Consider the following 26,179-nt stretch of genomic DNA (forward strand, 5'->3'; position numbering starts at 1 on the left):
AATGCCTGTTCGAAATGTGTCTGTTCAGAACGGGCCGACTGCTTGGCCTCAGGTGTTGCTGCTTGCAGCTTTCTAGAGAATGATGATTCTGCTGATCCAAACAACTTCACACTCGACGCTGCACTTCCTCAGGTTCTCAGCAATACACTCGCCAAGTGTTAAGTCGATTGGATAAACGGTTGCCAAGAAAATCAAAAGACAGACAGACAGATACTTCTTCCATTATAGTTAGACTTGCCGTAAAATGACAGAGACTCAATATCAATAAATGTTGGTGTTTAAAATGATAAACAGATTCATCAGTAATGAAAATAATCCTTAGTTACAGCTCTAAAGTTTTAGAGACGGTAAAGATGTCAGAAAAATCTTCTGCTTGCTTTCAGACCTCTCACTCCATTTGTTGATATCATAAGAAGTTTAACGACTTCTTTGGAAGCTCATACTAAAAAAACAAACACCCCACAAACACACTTAAAGCTGTTATCAATAACAACAGTACACATGTATTTTTTTTCGACAAATGCCATTTTATTTTTTGCAAATGTTTCATAGTCACAAGGATCGCACAGGAATTAAAAAAGGTACTAACACTAACAACAATAAAGCACACACACAAAATGACAAAATGGTTGAGGATCACATACTAAACAAATGACTTCGGTTTGATTTGAATACATACTGTAGTGGCTCAGTGTGTGTAAACATTTCTCAGACTGTCAAATTGTGCACTTATAAAACTGCAAATTGGAAAGAATAAAAGCACCCAGCATTTTTAATTTTGGAATGTGTTTCAAAAAGCCTTAATAATTAAAATGTTTAAAATGACTTCCAGACACCACAAGGTCCAACGATAGAAAAGATGCTTCTAGTTAAGATGAGCTCATCAGGCCTTTTTGAGTCGAACATATCGGGGAACGGACAACAGATCAAGACCTGATCTGGGCTCAGGACATTTGCAGTGTGCGATCCTCCTCATGACGTTGGCTGGCGTCTGAGAATAATCCTTCTACTGCTGCTGTTGTGATAAAACAGTGACAATGAATCTCGGTAAAGTTGATTTGTCTGTCAGGAGTTCAATGAAACACACCTCTGAAAACTTTACAGAATTTGAAATTACGGTTACGTGATGTTGAATTGGTTGCAGGCTCTGCAACAAAAAAACTTGTCTTAATTATATCTATAACACAGATAATGGGAAGTTGTAAGTGAAGTTGTAAGTGATAGGTGCCTTCAGCTGATTGAGACACGTTTTCTTCTCCATAAACAGTTAATATCATGAATGAACTATTTCCGTGTGTCTAACAGAAATGCAAAGAGGGTCTTTTACTTGGATGTTGACTTAGAAAAACCCTGATCTCTGGAATTAAATTACTCTGCCAGCAAAAGACTGAATCGCACCAGAATGTGTTCTCTTATCTCACCCACAGTCTTCAGAAAGACGTGACAAAGTCAGTCAGAATGTATTTCTGATCAATCTACTTTGAGTATGGAAACAGTCCCACCTACTACCAAAACAAGTCACATTTATCTATGAGAGAGGCTCTTCAAAGCTGATAAAAATGGCAATAAACACTGAAAAAAACAATAAACACTGATAATGGCATGGTTTGAAAAATGACTACAGCCACAGTTATAGGGATTCTAACACTTGACTTTCTTTGACTTCACCTTAAATGCTTTAATCCTGGAATAGCTGCTAACTTACTACATCACTCACTCTATTATCAGTGAAGAAGCACATTGATTACATTTTCTGTCTGCAAAATACTGTTTCTCGTGCAAGATGTAATGTCAATAATACTGTATTTGGCAAAAAATGACAAGCTTGTTTGCATTTCGGTGTGAATGAATGTAAGTGTAATATTGCATGTCCTTTAACCATTTAACACTTTTGTTCAAGGTGGAATTAATGCTACAATAAAAAGCCGCCGCCATGATTACTTCATTGATTCTGTCCCTCGTAGAAGTTTGTTTTCGAGTCAAATATAACCCTACGTGATGAAAGGGAAGTGTAAGAAGTGCTTCTGTTTTGTGCATTTGCTGCAAGACAAGATCTTAGTGTAAAAAAAATTGAAAAGATTTTGTGAGGCTAGTCTTGGTGAAACCGCCCAACATGGCGTCACAATAAACTGTAAACCATGGCACATTAGTTTGGTCTTGTCATTTTGATCCTGTTACTCTTTCACTTCTCTGCCTACATTCATCTTTTATTATTTTGTCTTCACATAGTTTCCATCCTCCATTAACCAATTCAGACTCCCATACTTCTCTAACCAGCCTTACTTATCCAATCTGCCAAATTCCTTCATTTCATATCACAATATTGTTTCTTTTTTTCTAGATTTTTTTTTTCTTATTGGTTATTATATTCTCCTTATTCTCCAGCTCATGTTACATCATTTTCTTGTTACTTCTTTAGGCATCCTCTTCCACGTCTTCCTCAAACTCTCCCTCCTCCTCGGCCGTGGCGTCCTGGTACTGCTGGTACTCGGAGACCAGGTCGTTCATGTTGCTCTCCGCCTCGGTGAACTCCATCTCGTCCATGCCCTCGCCGGTGTACCAGTGGAGGAAGGCCTTGCGGCGGAACATGGCGGTGAACTGCTCAGAGATGCGTTTGAACAGCTCCTGGATGGCGGTGCTGTTGCCGATGAAGGTGACGGCCATCTTGAGGCCGCGTGGCGGGATGTCGCAGACGGCCGTCTTGACGTTGTTGGGGATCCACTCCACAAAGTAGCTGCTGTTCTTGTTTTGGACGTTCAGCATCTGCTCATCCACCTCCTTCATGGACATGCGGCCGCGGAACACGGCGGCCACCGTCAGGTAGCGTCCGTGGCGGGGGTCGCAGGCAGCCATCATGTTTTTGGCGTCAAACACCTGCTGGGTGAGCTCTGGCACCGTCAGGGCACGGTACTGCTGGCTCCCCCTGCTGGTCAGAGGGGCAAAGCCAGGCATGAAGAAGTGGAGACGGGGGAAGGGCACCATGTTGACGGCCAGTTTCCTCAGATCAGCATTGAGCTGGCCGGGGAAACGCAGACAGGTGGTCACGCCGCTCATGGTGGCCGAGACCAGGTGGTTGAGGTCGCCGTAGGTGGGCGTAGTGAGTTTGAGAGTGCGGAAGCAGATGTCATAAAGGGCTTCGTTGTCAATGCAGTAGGTCTCGTCTGTGTTTTCTACCAGCTGGTGGACGGACAGCGTGGCGTTGTACGGCTCAACCACTGTGTCCGAGACCTAAAGATGAGAGACGAGGAACATCAAGATATAGATTACATATATTCTACACATATTGACTTAGGCATGATTTATGGTTTTGCAGAGGCTTCACGCAGAGCTTTCCCCGTAGCCTACGTAAGTGGCCTGAAGTTTATACTTGTGCGATGGTGTGTGCGTCGATGTCTTTAAGAGAATAACAGGGCCGGCGTGTGTGTGTGTGTGTGTGTGTGTGTGTGTGTGTGTGTGTGTGTGTGTGTGTGTGTGTGGGGAGTGTGTGGTATAGAGTGAGAGATTGACGGCGATTAGCTTCGGAGCGATTACCGACTCTAGAGTCTCATAGTGAGAGAAACAAAGTGTCTCCTCTGTGCTTTCTGACCACGGTGGGAAATCTGTAGCAGAAAAAGTTAACCCTCTCCTTGATTTCATGTTGTTTATGGAGAAGGAGAACGGGGAAATGAGTTGGGGGAAACGTCATAGTTACATTTTTCGAGAGGTGCACGTCAGGCTACGGCAGAGAGTCCAGCATAGGGTCTGCGTCTCCACGTACCTACGTACGTAGCCACGGCGTAGATTTAACGCTGAAGCATAAATCATGCTTTACCAATCAATAGATAACTTTTTTTCACCCCACAGATCAAGGTTACAATACGATGCATGGGGTTGTTTTTGCAACTGAGAACCATTGTTTTACTTGTAGAGTTTTCTGGCTGTCCGCATCTATTTTATACCGTTCACTGACTGAGAATAGTGCTGCAACCTCATAAGGCACTGGCATGATGTTAGACTGCTTTACTTTTTCGTTTTTACATTTTGATGGGCCTTTGCTATTGCTGGACTTACCAATAAAGAGCATTACATGTAAACAAAACTACTTATTACTTAGTGTCAAGTTGGCATATGCTTTAATATCAAAATCGATAGCAAGAACTCACAGGATAATTCACCATTCATAGTAGAACAAGAGACATAAAACTTCAACTTTATATTATGTCTCTATCAGAGTAGCAATAAATAACTGTATTAATATTTTATTCTGATGACACATTAAAGTTTTTATTGTATACAATGGTACAATAGTTGATGCATTACCTTTGGAGAGGGAACCACACTGAAGGTATTCATGATGCGGTCAGGGTACTCCTCCCTGATCTTGCTGATGAGCAGGGTGCCCATGCCGGAGCCGGTGCCTCCTCCCAGGGAGTGCGTGAGCTGGAAACCCTGCAGACACTCACAGCTTTCAGCCTCTTTTCTCACCACATCCAGGACTGAATCCACCAGCTCGGCCCCCTCCGTGTAGTGACCTTTGGCCCAGTTGTTTCCTGCTCCACTTTGACCTGGGGCATTTAAAAAAAAAAAGAAGTATCTTTTCTCAACAACCAAACGAAATTCCATTTTTGATGATTAATGTTGAAATGGAATAACAATAAACCAAAGTCAACAATGAATAGTTCTGAAGCACCCTACAAACAAGTCAAAGTCAATGAGTGAGCTGAAGGCCAATGTGGTTTTTTAGACTGTGAGTTTATGGTAGGAGTGGGCTCGTTTGTGCCGTATGCCATATAAAGTAGAGCAAAAGGGACACCAAGCGTTTATCCTTTAAATTAAGTCCAAACCATTGTGACAGCAAGCTTCCAAGTGTCTTTGGGCATGCTCCATAACTGCTGTTTTTTATCCCAGCATGACCTCTGACCTCCTGTGCAAAAGAAGGCCGCATTAAAATATGTATTCCAGTAGCATGTATTCTTACCAAAAACAAAGTTGTCAGGCCTGAAGATTTGTCCAAAAGGTCCAGAGCGGACTGAGTCCATGGTGCCTGGTTCCAGGTCAACAAGGATGGCTCGGGGCACATACTTCCCACCTGAACACACACGCACACACACACACACACACACACACACACACACACCATGTGCTTAAGAAGGTATTAGAACTGTAAAATCAAACTAGAAAAAAGTTGAAATGTACAGACAAATTTAAAAGAGGGTGTTATAAGAACTGTTGTAAGCCGGGTTTCTAACCCTGTGATGCTACAATGTAGGCTGCATTGTCCACATCACGTCCATCAACCCATATTCGACAGTGGATCCTGGCGATTATTTTTCACTTCATCAAATTATTTACAGGCAAGAATGCTGTGAATGTCTCACTCAGTTGCTGTTGGAAATGATGACAGTGTATGGAAAAGTTTAGTAGAGTCAAAAACTCAGGTTCTCACTGTACACAGTGTAACAGCTGGTGTATGGATGTAGCACCGTATGTGGCCACTAAGTGGAGAAACATTAAAAGCAGCTGTCCAATTAAAACACTCTTAACAGTTTGTGTTGGTAAAATGAACTATATCGCAGCCAAATTAAGCAACCATATGGCATTTTCAGGTCATTTAAAGTGCTCATATTATGCTCATTTTCAGGTTCATAATTGTATTTAGAGGTTATATCAGAATAGGTTTACATGGTTTAATTTTCAAAAAACACCATATTGTAGTTGTACTACACATTGCTGCAGCTCCTCTTTTCACCCTGTGTGTTGAGCTCTCTGTTTTAGCTACAGAGTGAGACATCTGACTTCTGTTCGATCTTTGTTGGGAGTCGCATATGCACAGGCCTAGGTCAGCACTACAAGCTAGTCAGAAGCAGAGTATGAAGGCGTGCCACGCTAGCAGCTAGGCGAGCATTATAACGTGTTACAAAGTGACGCACATTCGTCACAGAAGTAAAGGCTGGACTACAATAGAGCTGTTTGGAGCAGTTTGTGAACAGTGTTTTCTGTTGGAGATGGTAAGTCCCTTTGGGGTGGACTTTGGGCTTTTTCACTTTGTAAACCTATTACATGCACAAAAAAGATATATAACACAATAAAGGAAAGGGAAAAAGCCAAAAAGCATAATATGAGCACTTCAATAAGGCTACACTATCTACTTCTGTGAACTATTATTGAGGCTCATCCAATTCCTTTTTTGAGTAATATTGTCTTACAATATTGTCTCTCAGGTGTCAGCTTCAGTTTTTCTTATGTTCTTAAGCTGCTGATTAAACCTGTAGTATTTAGGCTTCTCAAACTTCAGACTGTCATGTTACATAGTTTTACATTTGACATTTAAAATGTATAACTTTTTTATTATTAATAGCACAGTGTATGTAGCGCAGTAAATGTAACTATAATATCTTAACAAAGGTAGTTTTGTCTGAAAATCTTCCTGTGTTAGTAGCTCTTTGAGGCAGTATATGTCCATCATAATAAGAATAATAATAATAATAAGAATCTCATCATGTGAACAGCACATAGCAAATGTGCACATCAGGTCTGTAAATGTAACGCTTTTTTTCAATTAGAATAACATCAGTGTATCCTGGTTTTAAAGCGGTAGTATTGTATTTGCATGCTATTTGTAGCAGCTGTAGTGAGTCAGTTTCACCACAGGGGGGACGTCTCCCCTCACTTTGTCAAACACAGACTTCAGTGAATGCCAGGATCTACTTACCAGTGGCCTCGTTGTAGTACACACTGATCCTGTCCAGCTGCAGATCGCTGTCTCCATGGTAGGTTCCTGTTGGGTCGATGCCGTGCTCATCGCTGATCACCTCCCAGAACTAAACACACAAACACACGGACCAATACAGCATCAGTTAAGATGCACTGTACTGTAATAATAATAATAATAATTTATTTGATATAGCACCTTCTACAGACAGAGTCACAAAGTGCTTCACACAATAAACATTTGTTAAAATACAGTAGGATTCAAAACAGACAATAAACAAGCAAAAACAAATACAATACCAATGAAGTTAAAAGATGAAAAGACTAAAAACCCCAAATTACAAACATGAGACAAAAGCGAGTTGAAACAAGTGTGTCTTCAGCTGCTTTCTAAAAGCGTCAACCGAGACTGCAGAACATAAGTTAATAGGAAGGGCGCGCCACAGAGTCGGAGCTACCACTTCAAAGGAACGGTCACCTTTAGTTTTCAAACGAGTGCGTGGGACCACCAGTAGGCCTAATCCCTGGTTAGAAGACCTGAGGGACCTGTTAGTAGTGTACGGATGGAGCAGGTCAGAGATATAAACAGGGACCTGACCATGCAACGCTTGTAAGAACAAGAACTTTAAATTGGATCCTGAACTTGATCAGAAGCCAATGTAACAAGGATAAAACAGGAGTGATGTGCGACATCCTGCTGGACCTGGTCAACAGCCTTGCAGAAGAGTTCTGGACCAGTTGTAGACGGTCCTGGGAAGACTTGCTGAGACAGGTGAAAAGGGAGTTGCAGTAATCAAGCGGGATGATATAAAACCATAAATGATCATCTCAAGTTCACATTGCGAAACCACGGCTCTAAGTTTAGCAATGTTTCTCAGTTGAAAGAAAAATGTGCGGGTTAGTGATTTCATATGTTGGTCAGGAAACATATTATGATCAAATATAACACCAAGATTTCTCAGTTTGGACTGTACAGCTGAATAAAGGGATCCCAAAAGCTGAACAACCTTGGAGGCTGTAGTATCCGGAGCAACAATAAGGACTTAAGTCTTATCTTCATTAAGCTGCAAGAAAGTGTTTGCCATCCAGTCCTTAATGGAAGACAAACATTTGAGCAGTACTGACACTTTGTTAGTCTCTTCCGGATTAAAAGAAACATACAGCTGGATGTCATCAGCATAGAAATGATAACAGCTATCTCCAAATTGCCTATTTATGTGGCCTAGGGGAGCAACGTTTTACGTATTTACAACGTAAATAAAATCAGACCTAACACAGAGCCCTGAGGAGAGAAATAGGGACCAAGATACACAGAAAAACATCCATCTGAAAGATAAGAGGAGAACCAGGGTGGTATTGCTATTTACAAAATGTGTGCTACTGTGTGTTTAATTCAAATGATGCAAAATCAAACGCAGTCACACACAGATGAATGTTGATTTATAAGACACTCAAACTTTATGTGACCTACATCTAATCCATCTTCAAGGGTTGACACTTAAAAACAATCAATCTGTCACTGGGCTTGGAACCTAAAACATCCATTTGCAGCTTTAATTATGATAAAATGCTGTGTGGAGTTATTCAGTCACAGTTCTGGAAACATGGGTTAGAAATAGGTGTCTTTGTGTACTGATAAAGGCCATAAGTGCAAGTCAATTTACTGAGGGGGAAGAAGAGAGGACTCTGTAGGATTCTGTCCTGTGTGCTTCCCAAGGATACGCTATCATCTGATTGCCTTTTGCAGTCACAAGATCCCCTAAAAACAGCAACATGTTCTGTAAAACAACTGTTGCTTTCTTTTAATCTGGTTAAAAAAGGTTATTTGCGGTCTACAGTTACCTTGCTCTGAACTGCAATCTGGCTCTCAGTATTCTCCGATCGTCATGCTGCTTAAAAGCTGCATTTCATGGATACACCCTTATTGTTTCATGTATAATTTGTTATTTCTAACCCAAAAGCTTTTTGAAAGACACGGTGTTCTTTGATCCAGATCACAAGGCACCCGAAAACAGCTCAGAAACAACTGTCTGCATTTGATGTATATCGTCGGCTAGATTTCCAAATTACCCATATAAACATGTGAAATATCTGTATTAAAATGACAGCAATGGCACAGCCCTGATCATAAAGGAGAAAAAGAGAGTTTCAGAGGTTTGAGACCAAAACAATAGACACTATGTCACAAGAGAAGCAAAGAAGAGGGCTACAACTGATAATTATTTGCATTATGGATTAATTTCTTAATAACAGATTAATGGCATACACGTTTTAGAAAGTAAGGAAAACGTCTCTTGTTAGTCCAATGAACAGTCAAAAAACCCGTATATATATTCAGTCTACCGTGTGATAGAAGACTAAGTTAACCAACAACTATTTATCTTAGAAGCTGGAAACAGCAAATATTTGGCATTTTTGCTTATAACGGACTAAACTGATTGCTGAAAAGTTTTCTGTTGAACGGCTTTTCAATTAATTGACTAGTTGTTTTTTAGCATGCAGAAAGCAAAAATCTTGAAATGTAGTGTTTATGGAACATAAAAAATGGCTTGACCTTTTGTAGCCTAAAACACATACTGTACATCTAAAAGGAACTGATGATAACACATGTCAGTTAAGTTCACACCTGTTATATTATCTACCCAGGAGGCAAAGACCAGAGGGTTCTTACAGCAAAGGAACACGTTTAGCTTCAGTAAGAGGCGGAAGATGTCAGTGAGAGCAGAGCTTTAGCAGAGGATTCAGGATTCAGTCGGCCTCGTTTCGTTTCTACATCAACGCCAAACTCAGTTAAGATACGAGCACAGACTGTCACACCAGCTCAGTCAACTGACCCTAATCTGTGAGTGTGTGTTTAAGAGGAAAAGGGGGAGATAAGCAGAGGGAGGTTGGCACGTCTGTGTCTCTGTGTGTGTGTGTGTGTGTGTGTGTGTGTGTGTGTGTGAAAGAGAGAGATTGGTGGGCAAGAAAATCTCATTTTTTAATCTTCACTACTGTCCCCTCACCATCTTTGTCTATTCCTGAATTCATTTAAATGATAATTTAGAAGACTAATCCCTTACAATTACACAATATGGCTAAATATACATTGTGATGTACACTGGGTTAAATAATAGCACACACAAAACACTGTATCACAGACTTTATATGTGTCACGGTTTGAGAGTTCAAAAGGAGGACCCAAAAGCAGAACAGCCAGACAGGTTGGCAGAACAAAAAAACAAGAACACTAGAAACACTTTACACTAGGAGAGCCACTGAGAGCCAGGAACAAACACAGACACAATCCGACACTGAAACAAGGGAACACCGATTAATATATAAAAAGAAAGGAGGATGGAAACGAGAGACAGGGGACCTCAGGGCTGATGAACAGGTGAATCAGATCAGGGCGGGGCAGACAATCACAAAGGCGGGAAAACACACAAGGCAGGATGTAACAAATAATGAACAGAAAAAGGATGAGAGTTAACACACTGTAATGCAAACCTGTCAAAGTTATCCAGCTGCAACATCACAGACCTGAGCAGATTTTGGTTGGAACTGTAGATTGGGGTAAGTGGGTGAATTCAAGCAGAGTTAATCCATTGTGAAATGAGGATGACCTCAGCCTCACTAAATCCTCTGTAAATACACGTCTTTCCTTATCAGGGCCATTGGGCAGTGGAGTTTGAGTCACCCCATATGGGGTTGCCACGCCTCTTGTTGCCCCGCCAAGAACCCCCCCCCCAAACACACACACAGGGAAAGTCTGCTGGATGAGTGCGTAATGGCCCAAAAAGATGTATATTTCTTAAAGCTACACTGTGTAAGAATTTCTCCCATCTAGCAGTGAAATTGTATATGACAACCAACTGAATATTACTTTCTAGCCCTTCCTCCTACGGTGGCCGAACCCAAAATGAGCACTCTCCATCGTTTACACGCAGCTGTTCTAGCCACTCCAATATTAACTTTGGTCTTGTTGCTTTGCCTATCGTCGTTTTAATTCTCTTTCTGGCGAGTAATCTCCCCCTTGCATTCGTCACGGTGCCAATAGGTGTGAGAGGGCGAAATGCGGAGGTATGTCCCTCTTTGGCTAGTGTATTTTAAAGATGGAGGCGCTACATGGCTGCCGTCATTCGAGCGGGTCGCTCCTATGTATTCTGAATGATTCTGAATGGCAGATTCTACGCTTACGAGAATACGTTGATTAGTTGGTGGAAGTAATTACACATGAATGAGTACATATTTGTGAAAGAACAAAGGGGTTTTCGCTAAGACCTTCAGACTGATTTTTCTGTTGCAAATCATTCAATGTTAAAGTCCTGTTTCTGATGTGTACATCTGATAGGCAACACGACACATCTGGACTCCATATAGAAGACCTTCCTCCACAGCGCTGTGGAGGAGGGTCTGGCTAGTCCACATAGCATTCCGGGATGGGAGCAAAACCTGCTCTGGTTTATTGGCATGTCTTTAAACCAATCACAGTTGTCATGGGCGGCGCTAAGCTCCGCATGGAAAATAGCCTCGGGAAGGAACTTGTTTTGGTGGAACATGTGTACGTTCGAAAGTTGTTTTAGTCGTGCGACAGAAAACTCAGATAGGACAGATAGTCTAGCTAGCTGTCTGGATTTACCCTGTAGAGATCTGAGGAGCAGTTAACTATAGTCCTCAGAAATCCACCGGAGTTTAGAAATACAACACAAAGAAAGCAGAAGGAAACGGACATTGGCGAAAAGACATGCATCCGGTGGAATTTCCTGCGGCACTGGAGCAATCCCGGAAGTAGAATGTCGAGGATAAAAACTAGGCTGCAAGTAATAATCATTTACATAATCAATATATTCAAAGATTATTTTCTTGATTTATCGATTCAAAATAGTGAAAAATGGCCATCATGAATACCCAGAGCCCAAAGCGACATCCTCCAATTTTGCCCAACCAACAGTCCAAAATCCAGATAACATAAGATAAGATGGCAATGAGAATGACACCCAGGAGAGACAGGTAAGAGTGACAGTATAGAATCAAAACAAGATAATGAAAATATATTAAATACATTTCAATAAAAATAGAGATTAAAACATTGAGCAGCTAGCTACTGTCAAAAAATATAGATATGCACATATGTAGTCTATCAATAAGCAGTCTCAATCTATGTTCATATTTGAGAAGCTGAAACAAGCAAAGATTTGGCCTTTTTGCGGGAAAAAAAAATTGGAAACTATAATCAATTAATTTACCCACTTAGTCATTATATCCACATTACTGATGATTATTTAACAAAAATCTCATTGTGTAAATATTTTGTGAAAGCACCGATAGTCAACACTACAATACCGTTGCAGTATCGATATCGAGGTATTTGGTAAAAAATATCATGATATTTGATTTTCTCCACATCGCCCAGCTCTATAATCAAACATCAAAATAGTTGCAGAATGAATTGTCTTTTGATTGATTATTTGTCTAATTGTTGTAGCTCTATATTTGTCTGACTGTTGATCTCTGGGAACTTAAGTGTAGAAACACCACAGGACATTTAGGGCTAAATAATATACAGCAAAAATTATGATAAAATAGAACTTATTTTGCAGATAATCACTTGACAAATTTGGTTCCATGTGTTTTTGGATGTGCATGTGATGCACTGACTGGGAAAGCAGCTCTTTAAATGACCTCATCTGTGCTTTCAGAGCAGACACTGGGACACTTGTTATCTTCCCCCCTCCTCCCCCCTCCTGCTGCGTTCCTCTGCTCCGCCTCAGCAAATTCTCCTTTCTTTTCACCCTCTGGCTTTTTTTCTCAGTGACAAAGAGTCCGGCTCACCAGGCAGCCAAGACATCAGCTGGCCCTGTGCGTCTGGCCGGCTTCATTAATCATGAATCAATGACTTGTGTCACTTTTCTGTCAACATTTCCAAATGTGTGAATTGGTACTGTTTTCATAGGCAAGATATGACTACTTCATATCCCAGAAATACTGCATCACTTCAATATTTCTATGGGCTGTTTTTACATATTAGTTATGGAGGTTTTATGAAATGGGTGTAGCTGTAATTAACCTTTTGTTATTGTTTATTATTTTTATAAACCTTTATTTAACCAGGTAAGTCCCATTGAGATTACAAAATCTTCTTTTCAAGGCAGCAGCTAGCAGCAATAAAAATGATATTGTATTTCTAACTATAATGTAAGACTTACAAACAAGCCTGCTTATATTCTTGTTGTGATACACATTTTGGAAGACCTTACTGTACTTTGTGGTACTTTTATGACCCAATCACATCACTGATATATTTAAACGGATTCATTGTTTCTGTCTGGTGCTTACAGATCTTTATCATCCACTGTTACAATAGGACAAGGTAGTCTGGTAATACATTTGTGCAGTAGCCTTATAAAATGTATCATAAAAGTACAAAATGTATACATTTTTCTTTGGATGAGAGGTAGCGTGCACTAAGAACAAATTAATTGGGTGCTAGTTAGGCAAGAAAAGTACCAACTTACAACTTGAAGACACTAACTTATGTAATGTATCTTATGAGTACAGAGGCTATGACGTTCTCTTGTTCAACATTGTGGTGAACTACAACATGGAACATTTACTTTGTCTGAAACAAAAAAATATATTATAATAATAGACATTTTAAACAAGTATTCAGCTTTGAGAACTAGTAAACCAGAGAAAGATGACCACATCGAATGGTTGACTGAGTCTATAAAAGCAGGAGGATGGAGTGCAAACAATAGGGCTGCATAGTTTCTGGTCCCGTTATGTATTTATTTATACAAAAAGAAATATATATATATTTTTGGTGTTTTGTTTTGTTAGATAAAAAAATTAAGCAATTGATTTTTATCTTTGTAAATGAATTCAATTCTTTTTTGAAACTGTCAAAACACACAACAAAAGAAAGGCCTCTTTAGAAAAAAAAAAAGTTGAGAATGAAATGCTTAGTATAACTGGAAAGAAAAACTTGCTTGCTTATTAACCACAACAAAAAAATAGTTAATTTGTTGTCACTTCTTCTTCTTCTTACCTTTGCACCAATCTGGTTCCCGCACTGGCCGGCCTGGATGTGCACGATTTCCCTCATGATGGATGGTGGTTGGTTGGTGGTGAAAGTAAAGCGTTGGCAGAGATCAAGAGGCGCTGCTGACCTACTGACTGACACAGACAGACAGAGTCGACTGGCTGCAGACAGTCTGCACTGCTCTGAGTCCTACGGGCGGGGCTAAAGTCTGTTCACGCTCATGATTGGCTGCTGGTGTTAAAGCCCCGGTGCTGATTGGCTAAAAGGGAAGATTTTCTTTGTCTAAAGGGGTTTCCTTGTCTCAAAGGCAAGGACAGGAAGAGAAAAAGGAGTGCCGGGTTTTGTCATCACTGCCCCGTTGGAGCTCCTAAATGTAACAATGCAGAATAGAATAGAATATAATAGAATAGAATAGATACAGCATAATTCAATCAATATTATCTTATGTCTGTTTAACGTACAATAATAGGCCTACTACTTCTTCAATATGTGCCAACAATAGGGACATTTAAGGAATAGAATAGAGTAACAGAACAGAAAATAACATTAGTGTTGCCATAATACAGGAAGACTAAATACAGCTATTATCAATCAGCATAGTTTAAAGAATGAGTTATAAGAATCTAAGTAAATATAGATACAAGATAGTCCTGTGTTAATGTAAAACAAAATTTGAAAATATAGTACATTTATAATAAATGGTCTGTGACCTGTGGGGAAATTACTTTCAATGTATTATGAAATAGGATATTCTGGATTATAGGTGAATTTACTTTTGATAAAAAAAGTATATTTTGATGCTAATACTTTTGTTTATTGATTAAGTAGAATTTTGAATGCAGGATTTATACTTGTAACAGAGTATTTCTACACTGTGGTATTACTACTTTTACTCAAGTCAAATATCGGACGGTGTATTCATGGCAGTTCCCCACCACGCCGCTAGATGGCGGACTCACACAGTTTGAGTGATGGGCATGCTCAATAACAGCCGCTGAGCTGATGGTACAGCTCGAATCTAACCGGAATATCCATCCGCTGGGCCAAAATACATTGATTTGAACCCTTTTAACCAAGACAGACCGCTATTTATCCGGTCATTTCCACCCTACTCCATCTAAACCACATCGTTTATATACTAACCGGTAAGTGTGTGGCTATATTAAACCTCTATGCACTATCTACATCCATTCTCGATTGTAAACACAAATGTAGGTACTAAATTGATGGAGTTAATGGATAGATGAGAGTAACGTTACACATATATATATATTTTTAAAGCGATTCTTCCTTAATAAGTGTCTCTAATGTGCGATGTTGTTTGTTATTCTTGCGGATTTAACTGCGCAACATTTGGGTAAATAATTAGATTGTATCCCTGCTGGTCTGCTCTCTGGTTACCATCACAACCCTCCCTCCTCTTTAGTCATGGGAGTCATGGAGTAAACATAACATACACTGTTAACGTTACTCGTTTTTGGAGGCCTGTTATATTTAAAATAACATAATAAAGTAAAATAAGTAGGCCTATATATGTGGTACAAGTAGGCTACATGCAATTCCTTTATTAGTGGTGTGTTTGTAAGGTGGGACTTTAATAGTGACTGCTTTTATGTATTATTATTCCTCTACTTTCTTTGGTTTTTAGTGTGAAAGAGGATAAGCAAACATGTTCTACACCTGTGGTCCCAACGAGGCTATGGTGGTGTCAGGTAAAATGATGGCCTCTAGGCTGGAGACTACTGGCTACATCAACTTTTTTTCAACTTTAACAAAAACTAATACAATACCATAATCAAAAGTTCATCATTCTCGTTTTTCATTCATTTCCATCTCTTATAATGCTGTCATTCCAAAGTGGACAAAATATACAAATTATTTAAAAGCATCTAGCCTACATGATAACCTATTTGAAAATGTCACATTTTTGTAAGCAAGGCTTATAAAATAGGAATTACTCAATGCTACTTAAGCAGTTTTTGGTTGAATATCTAATTCTAAAGTGAATCATGCTACAAAACCAGAAATTTGAAAAAAAAAACTTGATGTTGCAATGTTTTGTACATATCACACAACCTCAGTCATCTGATTTGAGGCTGTGCTCGGTCTCTCATCTCTCCCAGGGTTCTGTCGTTCTCCTCCACTGATGATACCCGGAGGCCGAGTGTTCGTCATCCCGTGCGTCCAGCAGTTACAGAGGTTGGCAAACGTGAATGTCCACTGTTGTCTACAGATCTTTACATCCTGACGTTGCTGCTTTTTAAATGACGTTATTATCAGATGTACAGCAGATGGCAAACGTGATAAGGTGGCAAAAAGCACTGCCGCAACATTAACTACAAATACAAATTGGAAAGAAAAGAGTAACTTTACACTAAAGGATATTTTAATACAAAGGTAATAAATCCTAGAGCTGGGCATTATGGAGAAAATCAAATATCCCGACATTTTTTACCAAATACCTCGATATCTATATTGTGCTGATATTGAAGGGCTGACAGTTGGTGCTTTCACAAAATATGCACATAATGAGATTTTTGATAAATAATCATCAGTTATGTTGATATAATAACTATGTGCGTAAAGGCAAATAATAGAACAGCTAGAACAGTCCGGTAAGTTCAGAAAATTACATCGCTCTACTGTAATGCAGCCTTTAAAACCAGGAAAAGACAACACTTGTGGCATATCAGGATATTACAACATCCAAAATGTAAGACTATATCTGCCGTCTCTCCCTGCCTCCCTCCAGGATTTCCCTGAACACTCTGACTCTGAATGTGAAGAGTGATAAAGTCTACACCCGCCACGGGGTGCCCATCTCTGTCACCGGGATAGCTCAGGTCAGTGTGCATCGCTGCAGAGGGAGCAGCAGGAGGTTTAGCTCAGGAGGACAGGTCTAGACTAATGGACACAACTGAACATGGCTGTGGCCGGGTTAGCTCATTTGGTAGAGCAAGCGCACATATGTAGAGGTTTACTCTTCGACGCAGCAGCCACGGGCTCTCTCCCCTTTCATGTCTTCATCTGTCCTGTGGAAATAAAGGCCTAAAAATGTTCCAAAAAATAATCTGAATAATAAAGATGTAGCTGCAACGTTTCTGTATCTACTCAGGCAGGTTGCCCATAATGCAATCCACATCTCTGAGTGTGTCACGTTTACCAAACAAGACAGAGTCGGCATAGATAGAAAAATGTGCCATTTCCGCCATTCACATTTACATGCATGTATTTACTGAAGTGAATCAATCAGGTCTGTTGTAAAATATCAAAAATCTATTCCTATTAAAATATAGTTTCAGCCACATTTGACAAACAGATGTCTAATCATGTGAAGATTGTTTTGATTTTTTAATATCAGAGTGTCAGATATTCATTTGCTTACAAAACCAGCTGCTGTTTTGCTGGACTCTTCTTAATGGACATAGGCAGTCTTGTATAAAGTACTTGGAAGCAATACTTGAGTAAAAGTAAAAGTATCTTACCAGAAAATGACTTTGGTAGAAGTTAAAGTCACCTTTTAGAATATAGCTTGAGTCTTAAAGTATCTGATATTTACAGTACTTACGTATCAAAAGTAATTTCATGATATTAAATGTAGGCTACTGAACTATTAGAAGTAAAAGAAAAAAAAAAAATACTTTGATCATGAACTTCATTGTGGTTTCCTTATAGTAAAGCATAATGTTCAGGGTTTCCACACCATCTTAAACATCATATCTAAGTCTGACATCAACAGAGAGAAAAACAGAAATAGAATTTAATTTTTTTGTGAGAAAGAATCTTTCACTCCAACGTACAAAAAACATTTCTTGCAAGTAACGAGTAACAAAGACGCTTAGGGGTGATGTAGTGGGGTATAAGTATACATTTTGTTAAGGAAATGTATCGGAGTAAAATTATACATTTTATTTAGGAAAAGTAGTGGAGTAAAAGTAAAAGTTTCCAGAAATATAAATAACAAAGTAAAGTACAGATAAGTGAAAATCAGAGGCGATTCTAGGATCAGACCTTTATTCAGCCCCTAATGAGAATGTGACACGGATATAGTGCATGCAAAAGTGTGCCATGAAATAACCAACTTCTTCTCTGGGGACTACCAACGTTGAACTTCACAACCGCACTCCTGCTCTCCCTCTGACAGATTAGATAGAGACTCAGCCAAAGGCGGGAGTCTGGCACATCCACCTCTGATTGGCCAACACTACATTTCTGTTAACCCTTTCCTTGACTGGGTTACAGGTGCATAGCATCGGCGAAAGACACACAGGATATTAAACCTGTTTCAAACCCTTTGAACCTGTAATTGTTTGTCCTCTGTCAATAACAAACAAGTTTGCAACTCTAACTTGAAGCACCAAAATTGATAAAAAAAAAAAAGCTTTTTATTATTATAATTTTTAGGGGGGCTGAGATGAAATGTAAGGGGGTTCAAGCCCCCCTGAAAAGGGTTTAAAATCACCCATGGTGAAAATTCTACTTAAGTTCAGTAACAAAGTATTTGTACTTTGTTACATTACAACACTGGACATAGGGAATGAACCCAGCAATGCTGTCAGTCTGTCACTGTCGTCACAACAGCCAACTAGCAGCTGTTTCTTACAGATGAAGATCCAGGGTCAGAACAAACAGATGCTGGCTGCAGCCTGCCAGATGTTCATGGGGAAGTCAGAGGCCGAGATCGCTCAGATCGCCTTGGAGACGCTGGAGGGACACCAGCGGGCCATCATCGCCCACCTGACTGTTGAGGTAAGGATGGGGTGGTTGATCGTTTTGTCGTTGGATTGACTAAACTTTAAATTCTGGCGTTTTAAGTTCAAGTCGGTAATTAAACCGTGTTGCCCTGAAATAGTGTCAACTTGTCTTGTTCGTGACAGATTTACATGACAAATATTAATTTAGTGAGTTTTAGACAAAAAGAGAGAAAACGTTCATGTTTAAAGGTACACTGTGTAGTGTTTGAAGTATTTTATTAGGTCAAATCAATGTCTTCATTCATAAATATGTCCTCATTGGTGAAAAATTACCTCTGTCAATGATCTGACTATATCCTCATAAGCAAAGAATTTTCTTATCTGTATTTACATCTCTCCCTCTACTTTGCAGAATATGCAGGTCATTAACTGCATATGGACCAAAAAAAAACAAAAAACTGATAGACTATGGGGTCAGAGGTGCTTGCAACTGACATTTCGAGTGGGGGGGCGGGACATAGCTAGGCGGAACGAGGGAGCGAATACCATTGCAGTATTGATTAATTGGAGCCCAGACGCAATTTTGTAATTTTCTAAATTTCTGATCCTCTGAATAAAAACAGAAAATTGGAAAAACAGTTTAAAGATCCAATTTTTTAATTTGTCAAGGCGGAAAAAAAATGAAAAATTGTATATTTGAACCCATTTTTCTTTTTTTCCAAATGTCCATTTGTGCTTAGAAAATTGAACTGATAAGTGTTACACTGACCGTCACGTGACTGAAACCAGCTGAAACGGAGAAGGAGATCAGTGAGAGGCGCTTGTCACTGCCCTGGCAAATTTGAAAGCCTGCACTGCACTTTAGATCATAATGGAGGATCATACTTAATGCCGAGCCACAGGAGAAGGAATCCCCGTCGCCAAAAAAGCGAAAATTGGAAGACCTGTTGTCATAGCTTCTGGGTACATAACAGCTACCGTAGTTGCAACATGCATATGAAAAAGCGAGGTGCTAGAGAGCACTATTCATTTGAATGCAAAATACAATTTCACAAATTCCTACACAGTGTACCCTTAACGGTTTGTTTATGTCACATTGCCTTCCTGACTGTAAAGGCACAGATGCTAATAACAGGGCTGAGCATGTAAAACATATCTAACTTGTATTGTTTTGATTCTATTTTGACCTAGAGAGACAGTAAATACCACATACCTCTTACAGGAGATCTACAAGGACCGAAAGAAGTTCTCGGAGCAGGTTTTTAAGGTGGCGTCCTCTGACCTGGTCAACATGGGCATCAGCGTGGTCAGCTACACGCTCAAAGATGTTCACGACGACCAGGTAACCGCATATCTTCAAACAAGTATTTTTCAATTATTCATTTTCTAGTCTATATCCACGACGTTTTTTTTGTCCATTACCTTCATCTTTCTTTGTGTTGTAATTTTAAACTCCGGTGGATTTATGAGGACTATGGTTAACTGCTCCTCAGATCTCTGCAGGGTAAACTCAGACAGCTAGCTAGACTATCTGTCCAATCTGAGTTTTCTGTTGCACGACTAAAACAACTTTTGAACCTACACTCGTTCCACCAAAACAAGTTTCTTCCCGAGACTATTTAGCAGCGGCACCGTGGCTCCGTCCGGCGTTTAGCACCGCCCATGACGATTGTGATGGTGACAAACCACAGCACGTTCTTTTCCCATCCTGTGTGGACTAGCCAGACCCTCCTCCGCCACGCTGTGGAGGAAGGTCTGGCAATGCGAGACTAGTCATTTTTCAAAAATGGAACAAAACTTTAACATTTATAATTTGATGCGTATTTAGTGAGTTTGCTAGGGTCTCTAAATTCTTTTTTAACAAATTGATGACCTTCTAATTCAAGATAAAAAAAAATTATATTGAAACTGTACACAAAAGAACGACGCATGCCATCGAGATGCACATTTCTCACTTCTGTTTTTTATTTTCTGTTGACTATAGAAAAAGCTGCGATAGCTACATCATGTTAGCTCAAAAATAAAAGGGATTTTCTGTATCTTTGATTCATTCTGTTTTCTCTCATCTCTTTCTGGTACTCAGGATTATCTGCATTCACTGGGGAAGGCTCGAACTGCCCAGGTTCAGAAAGACGCTCGCATTGGAGAGGCCAAGAACAAGAGAGATGCTGTGATCAGGGTGAGATATATCACGTTGTCTCCCTCCCCCCAGGATGTTGTTATTCCTATGAAGGTGTCTCATTTCAACATAACCATCGGGCAGCGACAGGGTGCATTGGAAATGACGATCAACTTGTTTTTAGAAGTCTGTTTTTAGAGTAAGTCAGTCACATAGTTTGTTCTACTCAGTCCCCAGTGGTATTTATGATTGCTCGTATCTTAAGCATCTTCATCCTGTTTATTCTATTTTCAAGACTTATTCCCACTGATCCTTATTTTCTCCCTCCTTTATCTGTTCCTGTTCCTGCAGGAGGCTCATGCGATGCAGGAGAAAGTCTCGGCTCAGTACAAGAATGAGATCGAAATGGCAAAGGCCCAGAGGGACTATGAGCTGAAGAAGGCTGCCTATGACATCGAGGTCAACACAAAGAAGGCTGAGTCAGAGATGGCCTACCAGCTGCAGGTACACACGGGTGAATACGAACTGCATGACCTGACCTGGAGCTAATATTTTATTTTATTTTATAATATTGACTGACAAAATATAATATGCACCTACTGTATCTTCCAGGTAGCGAAGACGAAGCAGCTCATCGAGGAGGAGAAGATGCAGGTCCAGGTGGTGGAGCGGACGCAGCAAATCATGCTGCAGGAGCAGGAGATCAGCCGCAGGGAGAAGGAGCTGGAGGCCAAGGTGAAGAAACCGGCAGAGGCTGAGAGGTACCGTCTGGAGAAACTGGCCGAGGCTCAGCGGTGAGTTGCAAGGGCTTGCTGCGCTTCCAAAACAACAGGGCGGTGTTGTGAGAAGGCAGGTGGGGAAGCAGGCTTTCAGTTTTTAGTACCAAAGTTTAAGGCCCCTGTCTTTGCAGTACGTTTGCTCTTGTTGATGTGTCCCGAGGAAAGATGCTGAATTTCCTGTTGTTTGGTGGATTGCAGAAACTTTTATTTTGTATCGAGCTTTTATCTGTCAACTGCTTACCCTCCTTTTTATGTAAGCAAGTAGGCTTTCTACAACTCCTATTCACACAGATAGATAAGGTATGTCATGGTATGGTTAGGTAAATTAAAACAAGTAGTGGAAGAAGTACACTAATCTTTTGCTTAAGTAAAGGTATCAACAACAGAGTGGAGAAATACCATGTTACAGTAAAGTAAAAGTCCTGCATTCAAAATCTTACTTGCGTAAAAGTACAAAAGTATTAGCATCAAAATATATCTAAATTACCAAATGTAAAAGTACTCACGATGCAGAATGGCCCATGTCAGAATAATATACAGTATATTACCGTATATATTATTGCAATATAATTATTGATGTATAAATGTTCCACATCACTTTAATGATGTAGCTGGTTAAGGTAGTACTGATTTGAATTACTTTATTTTATTCCAGCTAGAGCTTTACCTTTTCTTAACCTACAATAAATACATCATCAGCAGCATCATCATCATCATCATCATCATCATCATCATCATCATCATCATTTATTTGTTGATTACATTTTGTAATATTGATCTGAATCTGGAAAGTAACTACTTACTAAAGTTATCAAATGAATGTAGTGAAGTAAAACAATACTTGCCTCTGAATGGAGTGGATTAGAAGTATATGGTAGCAGAAAATGGAAATACTTATGTAAAGTGCAAGTATCTCAATTGTTCTCAAATACAGTACTTGAGTAAATGTACTTGGTTATTTTCCAACGATGATTAAAACAAGACAGGTGGAACTGTATGCAACTTTTTACAGCCACTGACAAATTGTTTTTTTAAGAAAACAATCCCAACGTATCATAGTGACAGAGTGTGAAAATCCATTAAACATGATACTGTGCTTCTTTTGATGATTAAAGGTCCTATGACATTTGGCTTTTTGGATGCTTTTATATAGGCCTTAGTGGTCCCCTAATACTGTATCTGAAGTCTCTTTTATATAGGCCTTAGTGGTCCCCTAATACTGTATCTGAAGTCTCTTTTATATAGGCCTCAGTGGTCCCCTAATACTGTATCTGAAGTCTCTTTTATATAGGCCTTAGTAATCCCCTAATACTGTATCTGAAGTCTCTTTTATATAGACCTTAGTAATCCCCTAATACTGTATCTGAAGTCTCTTTTATATAGGCCTTAGTAATCCCCTAATACTGTATCTGAAGTCTCTTTTATATAGGCCTTAGTGGTCTCCTAATACTGTATCTGAAGTCTCTTTCCCGGAATTCAGCCTTGGTACAGAATTACAGCCACTAGAGCCAGTCCCACAATGAGCTTTCCTTAGGATGTGCCATTTCTGTGTCTGTAGCTATTGAGGAGGAGAGAGGGGGGGGCAAGGTGGAGGGTGGGGGTGTGGCCTTGACCAACTGCCATACTTCGCTTGTTTGCAAGACATGATGTCTTTCTCTTTCTCATGGGTGGGCCAAATGCTCTGGGCGGGCAAAGCAGAGAAAGGGGAGGTAACCTTGCTCCTTATGACCTCATAAGGAGGAGATTCCAGATCGGCCCATCTGAGCTTTCATTTTCTCAAAGGCAGAGCAGGATACCCAGGGCTCGGTTTACATCTATCACCATTTCTAGCCACTGGGGGACCATAGGCAGGCTGGGGGAACTCATATTAATGTTGAAAACCCTCATAAAGTGAATTTTTCATGCCATAGGACCTTTAAGTGAAAAAAGAGATCAGACTCAACTCTGCCGCCTCTTGTAGTATTGATCGTGATATAGTAGTATCATTCACTCTTGGCTGAACCATCTGTGGTTTTCTGTCTGAGTCCGCTTTTTCTTTCTCTCTCGCTGTCCAGTCTTAAGTTGATCATGGAGGCGGAGGCCGAAGCCGAGTCCATCAAGGTGAGTCACAGATCATCACAACAACTGATTCCAAACTCAGCTGTCTTTAGTTTTTCAAAACAGTTTAAAAAATGAAAATCAAGTTAAGAATTTTTTGAAATATTGGTCTTATGCCCACAAACGTTCTTGTGTGTATGAGTCGCAAAGTATCTCAGTTGGGAGTAGTTTCTCCTTAGTGTTTTCTGGAAAAGTACCCCGGCCGTCCTCTTGTCTCCTTCAGATGAAAGGTGAGGCCGAGGCGTTTGCAGTGGAGGCCAAGGGTCGAGCTGAGGCAGAGCAGATGGCGAAGAAGGCAGAGGCCTTCCAGCAGTACAAGGACGGAGCCATGGTGGACATGCTGCTGCAGCAACTACCTCTGGTGAGAGACAACATAGTGTGCAGTCTATAACAGCCATTTATACCTTACATACTGTCCTAATTACGGCTCATAATTCACTCTATTTATCTATTTCTTTTTCAAACACATGAACAAAAACATATTAAGGATATAAATTGTATCAGTAAAGTATCATTCTTCATTTATTTTCTTTGGAGTGACAGTACAACTTTTTTTTGAAACGTGGGAAATTCAAGCACTGCTATTTTAATTTCACATTTTAGAATTTGAAGAAGAAAGCGTCAGAGAAAATATACAATTATATTTAAGTTTGTAAATGTTTTAACATTTGTATGTGGGTTGTTTGATTTGGTTACAAATCCATCCCTGGGTTCCACTTACTGTCCTAATTACAGCTAATAATTTGCTCTATTTACTGCACCTTTTTCAAAGCCATGAACAAAAACATATTGAGGATATAAATAGTATCAGAAAACAAAAACAAAAGTATCAATGGTAATTTGTTTTCTTTGGAATGACAGCACAACGTTTTTTTTTTTAGAAACTTGAGAAATTCAAGTACTGCTTTTTTAATTTCACATTTTAGAATTTAAGAAGAAATTGAAATTGTCATCGGTCATAACATTTGGCAATATCCGTCTTTCACCAGATGGCAGAAGAGATCAGCAGGCCTCTGTGTGCAGCCAACAAGGTTACCATGGTATCCAGTGGAGGCGGGGAGGTGGGCGCAGCCAAACTGTCAGGAGAGGTGCTGGACATCATGGTCCGCCTCCCTGAGGCTGTGGAGAAACTGACTGGAGTCAACATCTCCCAGGTAACACAAACACTATATAATCCTGTATTTCACTAGACTCGCTGACTCTGGTCTGCTGATACATGTCATGTCAAATGCATCATGGACGATGCATGAAGAATGCATATCACAGCTGCATTCATTGATTATTTTTGTTGCCAATTGAAGGCAGAAGAACTCCAAAGCATCCTGGCATTTTATCACCTTATTAAATTCATATGGATAATGTGTCAGCATTAACAGTTTCATAGATTGAACATCTAGCAGCTTTTCTGTCAGCTAGTTGCTAACTCCGACATTTGGTGTTGGCCCGGTAGCATACAGTGGGTTTTATCAGAGTGGGAAATGGGGATGATGAGAGCAGTGAGAGACTGAACCAGACCGTGAATAGGCTTAAAAGCTTTAAGTTAAGCTATAATGCTCTGAGCGTTGACGCCATTTATTAATATAAAAAAATGGAAGAACTGAACTTTAAGAAAAGACGTCCCTCTCTTTCCCTCTTGGTTGTCTCCATTCTGCAGGTGATCTCTCGTACAGGCTGAAGAGAATCAACCAGTCTGATGACCGGACAGATCCACTCCCCCCCCTTCCCCCTCCCCTAGCCTTATCAGCCTCTCTCTTCTATTCCCATTTCTGTCTCGCAGCATCCGGTCAGCTGTTTCCCCCCCATGTAGCTCTGTAGACATCTTGCTGTGATGTTTCTGTGTTGTGAAAACACGTACACTTCCTTTGGTCACTGATACCCAGGTCTATCTGGGCTAAAGTATTGTACTCATCCGGCTACAGTTACAGTTTTTATTTCAGTTATTTGTTTTTATATATTCCCCTGGTACTGTATTACATTCAGCCTCAACACAAAGCACTGAAATTACAATACTTTCCACATATTTTCTTTAAAAGAAATTCAGGCCTGTGACTTAGTTTACATTGGCTTGACCCGATTTTTAAATGCATCAAAACAAGCAACAAGTAACTGTAGCCTCTGTGTGTCCAGTACTTTTTACATTTTCACTTTCTTCTCTCTGCACTGCACGCTAATGAGAGTCTTTATTCGTCTCCTTTTGTCTGAGTCTCTCCCTGCTGTCTGTGTTCACTTTTACCTCCATTACTGCCTGTCCACTGCCTCGCTGCCAAACCGTAAGTGCATCTTAACATGAATGTTTAACACCAACACGCATTCAAAACCTTGATTTACTAATGCTACTATCATTGCATAGTCTAGACCAAAACCACTGCCTTTGGTTTGAGCTATCACTCATTTCTCATCATGGGATTCTGATGGAATTCATATTTAATTTATCAAGAGGGATTTGTCAATCATTTTGACTTTTTAATCTTTAAAGTTGTCATGGATGGTTGCAAATTATGGTAATCAAAATTGTGATGCCATCTGTAAATCGGTATGTCATTACTATGTCTTATATACTGTATATTTTTTACATCTGTCATTGTTTTCTATTTTCTATTTGTGTGTTTTCCATCCACAATAATGTCTTCTAGTCTTTTCCTGCTGAATCAGTGTTAATACTTTGGGAATTTTTGGAAGATTATTTTTTAAGGACCCTTGCATAAGGCATACCAGTATAATATAGTATATCAAACATTAAAACCCTGTGCAGCAGCCCCTTACCCCACTTTTCTGT

At 39.9% G+C, this 26,179-nt stretch overlaps 2 protein-coding genes across 3 annotated transcripts; one reads left to right on the plus strand and one right to left on the minus strand.

The window, feature by feature from the left end:
• Positions 1 to 900: 900 nt before the first annotated feature.
• LOC116047072 (tubulin beta chain) lies at positions 901 to 13,901 on the minus strand. 2 transcript variants are annotated; one of them, XM_031295575.2, is made up of 5 exons: positions 13,721 to 13,901; positions 6,692 to 6,800; positions 4,958 to 5,068; positions 4,300 to 4,544; positions 901 to 3,228 (listed from the first exon to the last, which is right to left on the minus strand). In XM_031295575.2, the coding sequence occupies exons 1-5, from the start codon at positions 13,775 to 13,777 to the stop codon at positions 2,416 to 2,418; spliced, it is 1,335 nt and encodes a 444-aa protein (XP_031151435.1). In that variant the 5' UTR covers positions 13,778 to 13,901; the 3' UTR covers positions 901 to 2,415. The 2 variants fall into 2 exon arrangements, with proteins under 2 accessions (XP_031151435.1, XP_031151434.1); XM_031295574.2 differs by lacking the exon at positions 13,721 to 13,901 and adding an exon at positions 5,229 to 5,364.
• Positions 13,902 to 14,681: 780 nt separating this feature from the next.
• On the plus strand, positions 14,682 to 25,374 carry flot1a (flotillin 1a). The gene is made up of 13 exons (XM_031295573.2): positions 14,682 to 14,859; positions 15,363 to 15,426; positions 15,838 to 15,913; positions 16,467 to 16,557; positions 18,320 to 18,463; positions 19,631 to 19,750; positions 20,492 to 20,587; positions 20,879 to 21,031; positions 21,140 to 21,321; positions 23,361 to 23,406; positions 23,627 to 23,764; positions 24,393 to 24,557; positions 25,058 to 25,374. Exons 2-13 carry the CDS (start codon positions 15,384 to 15,386, stop codon positions 25,076 to 25,078), a joined length of 1,275 nt encoding a protein of 424 aa, XP_031151433.1. The 5' UTR covers positions 14,682 to 14,859; positions 15,363 to 15,383; the 3' UTR covers positions 25,079 to 25,374.
• Positions 25,375 to 26,179: the final 805 nt, after the last annotated feature.

This window comes from Sander lucioperca, chromosome 14 (assembly GCF_008315115.2).
Source record: "Sander lucioperca isolate FBNREF2018 chromosome 14, SLUC_FBN_1.2, whole genome shotgun sequence".
In the NCBI taxonomy this organism is placed as follows: domain Eukaryota; kingdom Metazoa; phylum Chordata; class Actinopteri; order Perciformes; family Percidae; genus Sander; species Sander lucioperca.

Bases quoted from the DNA above. Each gene is read 5' to 3' on its own strand.
- LOC116047072 (XM_031295575.2), bottom strand. From the start codon at position 13,777: ATGAGGGAAATCGTGCACATCCAGGCCGGCCAGTGCGGGAACCAGATT. The intron at 6,801-13,720 runs GTAAGAAGAAGA...TTGTGTGTTTAG, and splicing joins GGAACCAGATTGGTGCAAAG to TTCTGGGAGGTGATCAGCGA. The intron at 3,229-4,299 runs GTAATGCATCAA...TCTCATCTTTAG, and splicing joins GTGTGGTTCCCTCTCCAAAG to GTCTCGGACACAGTGGTTGA.
- flot1a (XM_031295573.2), top strand. From the start codon at position 15,384: ATGTTCTACACCTGTGGTCCCAACGAGGCTATGGTGGTGTCAG. The intron at 21,032-21,139 runs GTACACACGGGT...TGTATCTTCCAG, and splicing joins AGATGGCCTACCAGCTGCAG to GTAGCGAAGACGAAGCAGCT. The intron at 21,322-23,360 runs GTGAGTTGCAAG...CTCGCTGTCCAG, and splicing joins AAACTGGCCGAGGCTCAGCG to TCTTAAGTTGATCATGGAGG.